The following is a 15,297-nucleotide window of genomic DNA, read 5'->3' as shown; positions in this document are numbered from 1 at the left end:
GGCTTGTCTGGTTCTCTGCTGCCTTCTGGCTTTTGGATCCTCACTACCAAAGGAATGACTCTCAAATGGTAGAATTTCAGGCAATGGGGATGGAGGGATTCCTAGCAGGAGTCTCCCTTTCAGTCACAGTGAGGGCAGCCTCCATACTTACCCTTAAATGAGAGCATAAATGGGAAAATGCTTTGAGTTAGTCAAGAGCTATGTGAATACGGTGTGCTGTTAGAACTCCTCCACCCCCACTGAACAGATAAAGGTACTAAAAAGTTCACTGGGGGACAGGGACTTCGGTGAGGCATTGTCGGGGCCCGGAAGCCAGGCCTCTGCCTTTAGTCTAGGCCCCTCCTACTCCAGCAGTCAGGTCTCAGCTTGGGTGTGCCCCTGCACACTGGCTCCAGAGTCCAGCAGGATGCTGAGGGGCACAGTGGTCAGTGAAAGCCTCAGACACTTGCAGCCCCAGCCCAGCAAGCGGGGGGAGCCTGAGGCCTGGGGAGTGGAGTGTGGTGGGCTGTGCAGCTGTGGTTGCCACTTGCTGCTGGCAACTCTGGGCAAGTTATCTAACTTTCTGAGCCTCGTGTGCCACATCTGGAAAGTGGGCATAATCATATCCCCACCTCACAGAGTCACCGTGAGGTGTAAATTACAAAGTCATAAAGCTGCTGAGCACAGCTCAGTAAGCGGCCCAGCTTCCGGCTGTCAGCCTGTGCCTCACAACCAGCTGAACACAGGAGCTCATCTTCCAGAGTAGGCCTGTCCCCTTCCACAGGGCAGGGCCCTGGAGGGTGTTCCCGCAGACTGAAGCCCCCCCTCCTGCCCCTGCACCACCCTTCTTGGGTTGGGGAGTCAGAGACTGTGGGTGTGTCTGTCTGGGGGGATCCCTGAGCAGAACTGGGAAATTTTGAACAGAGGAGGAACAGTGCTCTTGGCTCTGAGCTCCCAGAGCACTTAGTCACCTAGACTAGGTCAAGCACAAGACACGGCTCCCAGCTCCTGGGCTTTTCTGCTGTGGCCTCTATTGCTGTTGAAGCACTTGTGTCATGGCTGTTTCTCTGCTGATGGGGGCTCCAGCTTTCCTGGACCCCAGTACAGGGCCTGGCTTAATACACGTCTATCAGGTGAACAGACAGATGGATGGGCTTTTTTATATTACATTTTTTTATTGTTAGGTAATTGTATATAATTTACATACAGTTGTAGGAAATAATACAGAGGGATCCTGTGTACCCTTTATCCAGTTTCCCTCAATGGTAAAATCTTGCAAAACTGTAGTTTAATTATCATAACCCGAATATTGACATAGGTACAACCCACCAATCTTACTCAGATTTCACTATTTTCACTTGTATCACCTGTGGTGTATTTAGTTTGATGCAGTTTCATTGCATGTGTAGGTTCATGAATCCACCACCACAGTCAAGATATAGGACTCCCATCACTTTGTACACACTGGGGTCCTCCCTGTCGCCCTTGTATAACCAAGTCCCTCCAGCCTCCCCATCACTCTGTCCCCCTGGTCTCCCCACCAACCACTAATCTGTTCCCATCTCTATAATTAGGTCATTTCAAGAATGCTTTATAAGTAGAATCATGTGGTTTGTAACTTTTTGAGATTGCTTTTTCCCTCAGCGTAATTCACTTGAGATTCATCCAAGTAGTTGCTTGTATCAGTGGTTCATTTCTTTTTGTTTCTGAGTGGGGTTCCGTGGTCTGGGTGCACCACAGCCATTCACCCATTGAGTGGTAGGTCTCTCGGTGAGCTTGTTTCCACTCTTGGCCTATATCAAATAAAGCTGCCATGAACATTCCTGTATAAGTTTTTTGTGAATGTGTTATCATTTCTATGGGATAAATGCCCAAGGTGCACTTGTTGGGTTGTATGGTAATTGCACGTTTAGTTTTCCATGGTTGTATCATTGTATATTCCCACCAGCTGTGAATGAGTGATTCCATTTTTCCATATCCTCGCCAACATTTGGTGTTGTCACCAGTTTTTATTTTGGTCATTCTGATGTTTGTGTAGTGACATCTCACGGGAGCAGATGAATGGATTCTGCTGTGCCTTGTCACTGCCCCTGTGGCACTGGGCCTCATTTTGAGGGTTTCCATTAAGCCATCACCATCACCGTGATTGGCAGTCCCTTGAAGGCAAGGCTTAAAGCCACTCCTCTGGCTCCCCTTCCGGCCCGGGCCTCACCTGGGGAGAGGCTCGTTTCAGTCCTCACTGGGGAAAGGGCAGTTGGAGTTAAGATGCTGAGAAAAGCCGCTGGATGTGACCCAGCCCCTCACAGCAAGTAGCTACTGCTGTTTGAAAAGCACCTCCTGTTTCAGAACAAAAAGTTCAGCATTTATGAAGCCAGCTGTGGGCCAGCCCTGGGCCAGATTCAGAACGGGACTCTGAGACACCAACTCCCACCCGTGGCGGGTCCTGGTTCCCTGAATCTTGGTGGAGAACAGAGAGTCTGACCGGGCGTGATGGAGTCTTAGGGGAGGTAGACTGGTGTGTGGGGTTTTCATATAACAAGGTGAGGGGTGGGGTGGGAATGGCAGGATGTGGGGAAGGACATCTGAGCCCTGAAAGATGTGTTGGTCTCTGACCAGACAGGGAGAGGGCATCCAGGCAGAGGAAACAGGGGTGGAGGGAAGGTAGGGTAGGAGGAAAAGACCTGGGCAGGGGAGTGGTAGGTCTCTCGGTGAGCTTGAGGACAAGTGAGATTAACCATTCCTTAGCTGTCCTGACCGTCACTCTGCTGTCACCATCCAGCCCATGCCCCGGATGGATAAGACCTTTGTGTGGGACTCAGGTGGAGGGTGTGTTTGGTCCATGTGGGCCTCCCCCACTAGACTTGGCCTTGGCTCAGCATGAAGGTGGGCAGGGCCTGTGTCTGTCTGTCTTGGTCAATGCTGTGTCTGACCCCCATTCTCCTGCTCCAGAAATCCTCACCGAGGCCAGAGCTAGGGTCGGGTCAGGTAGGGCCTCAGCCCCGAAAGGGGCTCGAGAGGGCTGGGGCCTCACCTTCTCCCCTGCCCTCCTCTCACCCATCTGCAGGTTCATCATGCCTAGTGGCGTATAAGAAGACCCCGCCACCGGTCCCTCCACGCACCACATCGAAGCCGTTCATCTCCGTCACGGTCCAGAGCAGCACCGAGTCTGCCCAGGACACCTACCTGGACAGCCAGGACCACAAGAGCGAAGTGACGAGCCAGTCCGGCCTGAGCAACTCGTCGGACAGCCTGGACAGCAGTACCCGACCGCCCAGTGTGACACGGGGCGGAGTCACCCCAGCCCCCGAGGCCCCTGAGCCACCCCCAAAACATGCAGCTTTGAAGAGCGAACAAGGGACGCTGACCAGCTCCGAATCCCACCCTGAGGCCATTCCCAAAAGGAAACTGTCATCTATAGGAATACAAGTAGGGGCCCCTTTCGCACTCTGTCCTCGGCCCACGCCGTGCACCTGCCTGCGTGTAATTACATCTGGTGGAGGCCCACTAGGTCTCCTGGCAAAGGTGGTTTGTCTATTTTGGGGGGTCGGCCCCAAGTGGCCAGACCAAATTCCACCCATAGCCACGTCTTCCTCACGTTCGCCCAAACACGCTGCAGGCTCTGCAGCTGTGGGCAGGTGTCCCTGCTCCAGCGATGGGTTGTCCCAGTGAATGTAGTTACACTCAGCCAGCCATCTCCTGTCCACTGTTTGCCTGTCCACTGTCTGTCTGTTCACTCCACCCTTTGCCCTGGCAGCCGAGCGTGGGAGGCGGGACTGGCCTAACAGTTCTCTGATCCAAGGTCAGCTCTGGTGCGGAGGCCACAGCCCCGCCTGGCGGTGGGAGCAGCGTGGAGCGTAGACGCCGAGGGCCAGGGGCCCAGGACTCAGGGCCCTGGAGCCTTGGGTGTTGCTCAAGGGGAACTTTGCCCAGAGCCCTCTCGGGCCTTGGGGACAGGTAGGTTGCTTGAGGTGCCAGGCCCATGTCAGATTGAGAAGTGGGATGTCGGTCCCAATGCATTCCTCTGTGAGAAAGGATCCAGGCAGATAATTCCCTGGGACCAAGTGGCCAAAGCCAGCAGACCCTTCAGGAAGCCAGGCTCACTGTGCGCCCATGGCCAGGGCACACAGCAGGGCAGGGTGCGCCAGCTTCCCCTCCACTGCTTCATTGCACCTCCTGCATGCACCTGACATCAGTAATCTGTCTGCTGTTAGCTGAGCGGGGGAAACTTGGGCCCTGCCTTGCAGCTTTCAAGAGTTGCTCTAAATCCAGACTACAGTGGAGCACATTCAGGGCAGGGAGGGAGGACAGCTACAGTGAGCTAAGAGCTTGGGGGAGGCAGAGCCCCTCCGAACCCAGAGGGCGATCAAGGAGGTCCAGGTGGTGAGCATTGTGGCTTAGATTGGACAGGATCTCCGTTTCCCCAGCCACCCCTGCACAGTTGGGCATGGCCAAGTAGATGACAAAGCACCAAAATTACAGAAGGAACATGGGACTCAAAGGGGGGCAGAATGGACCAGAGACGGCTCACTGGCCGATTTCTTGCACTTGCCTCTTGGAGAGGAAAAATTTTGGCACATATACAAGAAGAAAGTCAGCCAGGAGACTATTCTGTTTTCTGGGCTCCTTCATAAGGGGTCCAGCCCCTGTCCTGTACAGCTCTCAGGAGAGATTCTAAGGAATACAGAAAATAGTCTAGTCTCAGGGTCTTTGTTTGGGCAGCCCCACCCTCTCCTTGGCCAAACCGGATGTTCTTATCTTTCCAGAAGACCTGAAAGAGAGTTAGACTCACCCTGATCCTTTCACTCAGAAGTTCACGCAGAGCTGAGTATTCTGGCTCTTGGGCCCATCCAGGCTTCTCCCCCGGGCTCACCTCCCCCCCAACTCCATGCTCTCCAGGCAGCTTCTTGAGACCCGGTGATGCTGCATCCTCTGAGCTGGCTCTGGCTGAAGGAGAAGTGCAGCTGCACCCCCATGGCAAGGAGAAGCCTGGTGCTCAGCCCCTGCCCGGGAAAGCCTCCCTGGCCTCTGTGAAGCCAGGAGACGAGAGTCTCCAATTTCCAAGGACACCCCTACAACTCTCGTCCCACCCCTTGGCGCCTCGAGCCCTGGGTCAAGTGTGTGTTCTCCTTCACTCATGAGTGGTGGCGGAGGGGCTGACCTGGCTGCTCCGTGGCCATGTACCTCTGTCCTGGAAAAAAAGGTAGGCCCAGGGCATCACTGGTATAGAGAAAGAGTGCCAGCTTTGCACGTGGCTCCCCTGGCCCACCCAGTGCTGAAGGTAACCTCAGCGAAGTGTGATCGAGGCCCAGGGCTGGCATCCCATAGGGCCTAGCGACTTGGCCGGCTCTTGCCTTGGTGGCAGCTTTCAAATCCAGAACTGCTGTCCAAGGTTTGCCCCTAGTGCAGGCGCCTCCAGCCTGCCCTTCAGCTGCAGGGTTGGGGGAGTGATCTTTGCCTCGAGACAGCCCCGCTTCAACTACACCAGATAACGGCTGTGGCTTTGTGTGTGTGTGTTTTCTTTCTCTTTCGTTGTCCTTTTTTTTTTTCTTCTCTCTGATGCGTGTGAAGGAGAGGACTAGAAGGAACGATTCCCACCTCTCGGAGGACAACGGACCCAAAGCGATCGATGTGATGGCACCCTCCTCAGAGTAGGGAAAGCCAGTCATCTCCACCCCATCCCACCTCCCACCCACCTGCCCGCCCGCCTCCGCGCGAATGAGCAGTGCCCGGCTTAACCTGGTCCGGCCTCAGGCCCACGTGCAGTGTCCGCATGCCTCGTGTCTGTCTGTCCACACGTCCGTTTGCGTCGTCCCACTAATGTGAATTTCAGCAGCAAGTGTGGTGTTTGTTCTTTATTTTTGTCTTTGTCTCCGTGCCGTTGCTGTCGTTGTCCTTCAATAAGGTTGACTGCATTCAGCCAGTGCCAAAAGAGGAGCCCAGTCCCGCTACCAAATTCCAGTCCATCGGGGTTCAGGTAGAGGACGACTGGCGGTAAGTGGCACCGAGGTGTTGGCTGCCTCTCCCCTCTCCTCTCCCTCCCTCTGCTCTCCCCTCTCCTGCGCCTTCTCCTCCTGCTCTCCCTAACCCACTTCTCCTTGCTGGATTTCTAGTAACCGAGCTGGGTTTGGGGTGCGGGCGGTGGCCCAGGTGTGGGAGGCTGGGCGGGCGGGTGTGCTCAACGAGCGCTTGCTCTGTGAGATTAATCAGCCACGGGGGCCGAGGCCGGGCGGAGACGTGGCCCGGCACCCCGGCGTTGGTGGGCGTCCTGGCCCCAGTGCAGTGAACAGGCAACCTTATGACCTTGTCTGCGTGTGCGTGTGCGTGTGGGCGGGGCAGGGCGGGGGCTGAGCAGAGAATGAGACAGGGGCTGTGGGACCCGCTTCAGGCGCATGGTGAGCAGACGATGCATCCGTTTCTCTGTCTCCCGTGTGTCCGGGTCGGGGTGACCTCTGGTCTCTGGCCCTCTGGGTGACTCACCCCTTCCTGTCCCCACCCCACTCCACCCCGCACCCACAGAAGCAGCGCCCCCTCTCACAGCATGTCCTCCCGACGGGACACCGACTCGGATACCCAGGATGCCAACGACTCGAGCTGTAAGTCATCTGAGAGGAGCCTCCCGGACTGCACCCCACACCCCGACTCCATCAGCATCGATGCCGGCCCCAGGCAGACCCCCAGGATTGCCCAGATCAAGCGCAACCTCTCCTATGGAGACGACAGCGACCCTGCCTTAGAGGCATCCTCGCTGCCCCCGCCCGACCCCTGGCTGGAGACGTCCTCCAGCTCCCCCGCGGAGCCAGCACAGCCAGGGGCCTGCCGCCGGGACGGCTACTGGTTCTTGAAGCTGCTTCAGGCAGAAACGGAGCGGCTGGAAGGCTGGTGCTGCCAGATGGACAAGGAGACCAAAGAGAACAGCCTCTCTGAAGAAGGTGGGCGCTGTGAGGCCGGCCCGGGGGGGCGGGGCGGGAGGGGTGCGGGTGCCAGCCCCAGCCTCCGAGGTGGGGCTGGGGGGTTCTTAGGTTCTCTTCCTGGGTCGGTTGTGATTCCACCCCTTACTCTCATTCTTTCCTTTCTTCCATCCATCCACCGACCTAACCAAACCTTTTTCCAGAAAGGATTTACGGCAGCAGCTGCTAGTTGCACCGGCTGTGGGGTCAGCAGCCCCCGGGTTTGAATCCCAGCTCTTCCCTTACTAGTGAAGTGACCTTGGGCAGGTTCCTTGAGCCTCAGTTTCCTTACCTATAACATGGAGATAATCCTACCCTCTGATGCAGCAGTGCATGTTCAGGGCCCGACGAAGTGCCGGACACAGAAAGTTGGCACCATAATTATGCCTTTGGTGGCTCCTTATTGAGCACCTACTGCGTGCCAAGCACCAGGGATCTAACTGGACCTCAGCACCAGGGATCTAACTGTGAACCTCAGCAGGGTGTGAAGAACTATGAATGGGTTAGACAGAAGTCATCTACTTTCCCACTTAGGCTTCTGTCTATACCATGCCTGTTTCCAAAAATTCGCCCAAGAAATTAGAAAATAGTTCTAGAAAGAGCTAGAAATATGTAGGGAGCCTAGATTCACAGGTGTTTGATACAGGGGAGGGGTGGTTTGGAGGCAGGCCCCTGGGAAGCTCCGGCCCCTAGATGGCTCCCCTTCACAGACCGTGCCGGAAGGACAGCTCTCCGGAGTATCCAGAAGGGATGGAGCCAGCATCCCACCGACCCCTGGTGGGGCAGGGCCTGAGGAAACCACCCCTTGATGGCTCAGAGGCCCTGTTTTCACTCTGTCTAGGCCAGTCCCCAGCTTTGATGTCACACCCACTGGTGTGCAGGGAACTGTTGTGAGGTATATACCTAATAACCTTTTATAATACTAGTGTTTACACAATCAGAACAGAGGCAAGGATCAGAGAGAGCACTAAATGGCTTCTAACAGAAACCATCCAGCCCTCTGCCCTTCCTCAGCCTTCCCCACTTTCAGCTCTCGTCAACTGTGTATTCTGGTATTTACCTTCATATTTCTTTTTAAATGGGATTACCTTTTATTTCCTCTCAAATTAATCGTCATTATGTATTGATCTCTACTGTAATAGCTCAGTATTTAGCTCTGTCACCTCCACTTCCTGTGCCCCACCCTCCATATATTACATCAGTTTGGGGTTAAAAAACAACCAATATTTCTGTTTGCTATGAGCATGTAAATGATGTTCACTGCAGAGCCTTGTGGTATATTATGATTTCATTTTCTTATACATTTTGTTTTTCCTAGAATGAATGGTTGCCTCATTTTTTTTATACACTTTATTTTCTAAGCTCTTATTTGTCATTTTTTTCACATGCTCCACCAGATCGGCCAGCCCCTCATCAATATTATTTTCCAGGTGTGCAAACGTATCAGATAATCTCATGATCTCCTATTTTTCCTGCTGCCCTCTGTCCTCTGCCCTGATCTGGCCAGCTTGCTTTCTGGGCCTGCTGCCAGGCTGCTGTCCAGAGACTTCCCTTTTCGTCACCTGGGACTGCCCTTGGCTACTTTACTGTGAAGGACACCCTGCTTTTTTGGACAACATGGTCTTCCGCTTTCCTGGTTTTAGCCCCTCACTTTACGGGAGCACACCTTCAGTTGGAGATAAATTTTTGGAAACTGTATGTCTTTATTCAGACCTCATATAGTTTGGCTGGGTGTAAAGTTGAAAATAGTAAATACAAATTATTTTTGTATATAAATGTAGATATAATTTATATATAAATATTAAAATAAAGTTGAAAGTAACTTTCCCTCAGAATCTTAAAGAGGCCGTATTATGTTTAGCTTCCATTACTTGTGCTGAAAAGTGTGAGGCCATTCCAGTTCTCAGTCCTTTGTATTATTTTATCTCTGGAAGCTGTTAGGATCTGTTAGGATCTTCACTTTACCTCTCTTATGAAATTTCTCAATGATGTGCCCTGGAATGGGTCTTTGTGCCAGTAGTTAATAGGCCACTTTTATGTGGGACTCAGGTCTTTTGTCTCTTGCAGAAATAGTCTTGTACTAATTTTTTAAAATAATTTCCTCACTTCCACTTGTTCTGTTTTCTCTCTCTGAAATTCCTGTCACTCACATGTTGGATCTGCTGAGTTGATCCTGTCTCTGATCTTTCCTTTCTCTTATCTTTTTGTTGTCTCTCTTTCTGGAAGGCTTTCTTTTTTTTTTTTCTTTTCTTTTTTTTTGCACGCTATAACAACTTTATTGAGATATAATTCACATGCCATAAAATTTACCCTTTCAAAGTGTACAGTTCAGTGGCAGTTAGTACACTCATAATGTTGTGCAACCATCACTGTTATCTAAATTCAGAACATTTTCATCACTCCAAAAAGAAACCCCATGACCATAAGCAGTCACTCCTCATCCCCTCCTCCCCACTAGCTCTTAGCAACCACTAATTCTGTTTCTGTGGATTTGCCTATTCTGGACACTTATGTAAATGGAGTCATATAGTATGGTTGTATGACAGGTCTTTTGTGTCTGGCTTCTTTTGCTGCATGTTTTTAAGGTTCATCCATGTTGTAGCATGTATCAGTTCTTTATTCCTTATTGTGGAATAATACTCCATTTTATGGATAATACTACATTTTATTTATACGTTTATCTGTTGATGGACATTTGAATTGTTTCCACTTTTGGGCTAGTATGAATAATGCTGCTGTGCACATTTGTGTACAAGTTTTTGTGTGGATCTGTGTTCATTTCCTTTGGGTATATAAGTAGGAGTGGAATTGCTGGGTCATATGATAATTCTGTGTTTAACTTTCTGAGGAACCTGCTAAACTTTTCCACAGTGGCTGCACCATTTAACATTCCCACCAGCCGCACACGAGGGTCCTAATTTCTCCACATCCTCACCAACACTTGTAATTATTGCTCTTTTTGATTATAGCCATCATGGTGGGTATAGTAGTACCTCACTGTGGTTTTGATTTGAGTTTCCATGGTGGCTAATAAAGTATAGCATCTTTGCAAGTGCTCTTTGTGTATCTTTTTTTGGCGAAATCTGTTGAGTTTGGGAGGTTTTCTTGACTTTATCTCTAAACTCTGTATATCAAATGTTTACTACAGCCATTTGTGTAAGAGCTCTTTCTTACTCTGTTCCTTTTTTCATAATATTTTGTCCTTGTTTTATGGATAGAGTATCTTTTCCTACCTTTCTAAGATTTACATATATATTTAAGTTTTCATGTCTCTGTGTTGTCTCTATTTCCTTTAGGCTCCTTTTTTCTATGTGTCTTTTTGGGTTGGAGTCTTTCCTGGAATGTCCAGTGATCTTTAGTTGTTTATTCATATTAAAAGTGAGGAACTAACTCAGGGGTAGGAAGGGATGGAGTAGAAGATTTCTGTTTTTGTTGCAAGCCTAGTAGTTCCACTTGCTGTTTTTTAATTTTATGATTTAATTTAAAATAAAACTTCGGAATTCCCTGGCAGTCCAGTGGTTAGGACTCGGCCCTTTCGCTGCTGTGGCCCAGGTTCAATCCCTGGTTGGGGAACTAAGATCCCGCAAGCCATGCGGCGCAGCCAAAAAATTAAAATTAAAATTAAATAAAGGGCTTCCCTGGTGGCGCAGTGGTTAAGAATCCGCCTGCCGATGCAGGGGACACGGGTTCGAGCCTTAGTCTGGGAAGATCCCACATGCTGTGGAGCAGCTAAGCCCGTGCGCCACAACTACTGAGCCCACACGCCGCAACTACTGGAGCCCGTGCTCTGCAACAAGAGAAGCCACTGCAATGAGAAGCCCATGCACCGCAACGAAGAGTAATCCCCACTCACTGCAACTAGAGAAAGTCCACGTGCAGCAACAAAGACCCAAAGCAGCCAAAAATAAATAAATAAATTTATAAATTGCATGTTATGTTCTTTAAAAAAAATTAAATATAATAAAATAAAACAATTTTAGAGTTAGCAAAAGCAAACTATATAATATAAAAATAGCGAAAGTCATGGTAATATACTGGTATGTTGATAATATATGGTAATAACATCAAAGATGAAGAAATAATTATTTAACTATCAGGATAAAAACTCTTTGGGACTTCCCTGGTGGCGCAGTGGTTAAGAATCCGCCTGCTAATGCAGGGGACACGGGTTCGAGCCCTGGTCCGGGAAGATCCCACGTGCCGCAGAGCAACTAAGCCCATGCGCCACAACTACTGAGCCTGCGCTGTAGAGCCCGTGAGCCACAACTACTGAAGCCCACACGCCTAGAGTCTGTGCTCCGCAACAAGAGAAGCCACCACAATGAGAAGTCCACGCACCGCAACGAAGAGCAGCCCCCCGCTCACCGCAACTAGAGGAAGCCCGCGGGCAGCAATGAAGACCCAGCACAGCCAAAAATAAATAAATAAATAAATAAATAAATAAATAAAATTTATAAGGAAAAAAAAAGAACAGCATTATTTAAAAAAAAAAACTCTTTAATAGAATAAAACTCGTAATGTACAAGATTTTGTTTGAATACCTCTGTTCAAGTCTTTTGAGTATATACGTAGGAGTGGAATTGCTGGATCATGTGGTAATTCTATGTTTAACTTTTTTCCATTTTTTTATTGTGGTAAAATACATATAACATAAAATTTGCCATTCTAACCACTTTTAAGTGCATAATTCAGTGGCATTACTTATATTTACAATGTTGTATATTACCAACATCTATTTCCAAAACTTTTTTATCACCCCAAATAGAGATTCTGTACCCGTTAAGCAATAATTCCCCATTCCCTTCTCCACCCAGTCCCTGGTAAGCTCGAATCTACTTTCTGTCTCTATGAATTTCCCTATTCTAGATCTTTCGTGTAAGTGGGAAGATACAGTGTTTGTTTGTCCTTTTGTGTCTGGCATGTTTTCAAGGTTCATCCATGTTGTAGCACATCAGAGCTTTATTCCTTTTTATAGCTGAATAATATTCCGTTGTATGTAAATACCACATTTGTTTGGTCCATTCATCTGTTGATGGACACTTGGGTTATTTCCACCTTTCAGCTACTGTGAATACTACAGTGAACACGATATGAGAATCTGTTTCAGTCCTATTTTCAGTTCTTTTGGGTTTAAACCTAAGAGTGGAATTGCTGGGTCACATGGTAATTAATTCTGTGTCTAGCTTTTTGAGGAATCGCCAATGTCTTCCACAGCAGTTGCACCATTTTACATTCCCACCAGCAATGCATAAGGGTTCCCATTTCTCTATATCTTTGCTAACACTTGTTATTTTCCATCTTTTAAAAAAATTATAGCCATCCTAGTAGGTATAAAATGGTATCTCATTGTCCTTTTAAAAAAATATTTTATTTATTTATTTTTTAATTATTATTATTTTTTTATGGCTGCGTCGGGTCTTAGTTGTGGCATGCGAGATCTTTCATTGCAGCGCATGGGCTCTTCATTGCGGTGCGCGGGCTTCTCTCTAGTTGTGGCTTGCGGGTTTTCTCTTCTCTAGTTGTGATGTGTGGGCTCTGTGGTTTGTGGCACGTGGGCTCTAGTTGAGGTGCTGGAGCTCAGTAGTTGTGGCACGGGATTAGTTGCCCTGCAGCATGTGGGATCTTAGTTCCCCGACCAGGGATTGAACCCACATCCCCTACATTGGAAGGTGGATTCTTAACCACTGGACCACCAGGGAAGTCCCCACTGTCATTTTGATTTGCATTTCCCTAATGACTGATGCTGAGCCTCTTTTCATGTTCTTATTGGTCATTTGTATATCTTCGGAGAAATATCTATTCAGTCTATTTAATTGGGTTGTTTGTCTTTTTGTTGTAGAGTTTAGGAGTTCTTTACATATTCTGGATAATAGGCCCTTGTCAGATATATGATTTGTAAATATTTTCTCCCATTCTGTAGGTTGTCTTTTCACTTTCTTCATAGTGTCCTTTGATGTGCAAGTCTTTAATTTCGATAAAGTCCAATTTATCTGTTTTTCATTTATTGCTGTGCTTCCATTTATTTTTAAAACTATGAGTATATATTAATTTAATAAAAATTAAAATTAGGACAAAAAAACAATTGAAGCAATGAGAGACTAACTGGCAGCTCTGTGGGCAGGGCCCGTTGAAAGGTAGGCTTCTGTAGACACCTTCTCAGAATACTGGTTTTAAATAACATACAGTAAAAATTATATCCAGGGCTTCTCTGGTGGCACAGTGGTTAAGAATCTGCCTGCCAATGCAGGGGACACAGGTTCGAGCCCTGGTCCGGGAAGATCCCACATGCCACGGAGCAACTGAGCCTGTGCTCTAGAGCCCACAAGCCACAACTACTGAGCCCACGCACCACAATTACTGAAGCCTGCGCACCTAGAGCCTGTGCTCTGCAACAAGAGAAGCCACCCAACAAGAAGCCCGCGCACTGTAATGAAGAGTAGCCCCCACTCGCCGCAACTAGAGAAAAGCCCGCGTGCAGCAACAAAGACCCAACACAGCCAAAAATAAAAATAAATTAATTAATTTAAAAAAATTATATCAGGGCTTCCCTGGTGGCGCAGTGGTTAAGAATCCGCCTGCCAATGCAGGGGACATGGGTTCGAGCCCTGGGGCAGGAGGATCCCACATGCCACGGAGCAACTAAGCCCATGTACCACAACTACTGAACCTGAGCTCTAGAACCTACGTGCCACAACTGCTGAAGCCCGCGCACCTAGAGCCCTGTGCTGCGCAACAAGAGAAGCCACCACAATAAGAAGCCCGCGCACCGCAACAAAGACCCAACGCAGCCAAAAATAAATTAATTAATTAATTAAAAAAAATTATATCAAGATAACAAAGGAAACCAATTACGTTAAAATACAGTTTCTAAAAGTGAATAAATTTGTGATATGATAATACTATATATACTTCTTTGTTAAGGCATTAATAGTCTAGCAGTCAGTCTAAAACTACTATAATTTTAAAGTAATGATGACAGTAAACATTATTTCAAGATAACTGTGACCACTGTAATGTGATATGAAATTATCTTTGATTTCTATTGGTGACAATGTGACAGGTTCTGCTGACATTGAACTAAAGTGGTTTGTTGCCCATTTAAGTTTAAGGGCATCCTGCTTTAGGGTGATTGGGTGACAAACTGGCCTTTGCCTTAGAAGATCTTGAAATGTCAGTATCTTTTCTCTAGAATCCTTCAGAATCTTCTTCAGAAAAGAATCCTCTAGTTTCTTTGGGGGCATGTGTCTGGTTGCTGGCATTCCAGGTGCAGGGTAGAGGGAGGGAGCTCGCAGACTATCACTCACTCCATGCCATCTGCCATTGACCCTGCCTGGTGGCCTAGGGTCAGAGCATCTAGAGCAGCGCTGTTTGGTAAAAATATAATGTGAGCCATGTGCTTTAAATGTTCTAGGAGCTGCATTTAAAAAGCAAAAAGAAATAGGTGAAATTAATTTTTGTTAAGTTATCTTACACAGTATGTCCAAAATAGTAGTGTTTCAACATACAGAATTATTGAGGTGTTACATTCCTTTTCATACTAAGTACTTAAAATCCAGTGCATATTTTACTTTATCGTACATCTCAATCCAGACAAACCACATTGCCGGTGCTCGCTTGCTGCAAATGGCCGGGGGCCGTTGTATTGGACGGCGCAGATGAGGAGAATAAGCCTAGGTGGGCGTGCGCGGATACCTTAGTGACTCAGTGTTGGTGCAGCAGGTTGAACTTTTCTGTACTGCACTTAATTCTAATTCTTTCTGGATTGAGAAGATGCTTACTTGCTAAGCCTATGTCACGCCAAACAGTATTGGTGTTACCTTCCTGTAATATTATGGGGGGAGGGGTGCTTTTTCAACATGATGACATTTTTTAATAAGCAGCCCTCAACCCCTGCTGTTGAACCCAACCTCTGGATGGAGCCCTTTTCACAGCCCTACATCAGTGACTATAACTTAAAGATAGATGTAGTCACGTTGCTCTGTCCCTTAGATACAAGATAAATATTCTGACTGCTCAGGTAAATCAGTAATGCCCATGGAGGTGGCTGCCTCTCTTGGGTGGATTTTGTGTTATACCACCATCCATCTCCAGAACTTTTCAACTTCCCAAACTGACACTCTGTACCTGTTAAATGCTAACTCCCCATTCTCCCTCTCCCAGCCCCTGGCAACCACCATTCTACTTTCTGTCTCTGAATTTGACTACTCTGGGTACCTCATATAAGTGGAATCATACGGTCTTTGTCCTTTTGTGACTGGCTTATTTCACTTAGCATAATGTCCTCAAGATTCATTCATGTTACAGCTTGTATCAGAATTTCGTTCCTTTTTAAGGCTGAGTAATATTCTGTTGTATGGAGAGACCCCGTTTT

At 48.1% G+C, this 15,297-nt stretch overlaps 1 protein-coding gene across 1 annotated transcript in view; it reads left to right on the top strand.

The window, feature by feature from the left end:
- DLGAP4 (DLG associated protein 4) overlaps positions 1-15,297 on the top strand; it is a 200,636-nt gene that overhangs the window by 167,480 nt on the left and 17,859 nt on the right. Inside the window, 3 exon segments of the mRNA XM_036824561.1 lie at positions 3,044-3,405; positions 5,882-5,970; positions 6,496-6,908. Coding sequence (XP_036680456.1) covers positions 3,044-3,405; positions 5,882-5,970; positions 6,496-6,908 — 864 coding nt within the window.

Source organism: Balaenoptera musculus, chromosome 15 (genome assembly GCF_009873245.2).
Source record: "Balaenoptera musculus isolate JJ_BM4_2016_0621 chromosome 15, mBalMus1.pri.v3, whole genome shotgun sequence".
Lineage (NCBI taxonomy): Eukaryota > Metazoa > Chordata > Mammalia > Artiodactyla > Balaenopteridae > Balaenoptera > Balaenoptera musculus.
Note: the sequence above shows the minus strand (reverse complement) of the source record. Positions and strands in the feature narration are given on the sequence as shown.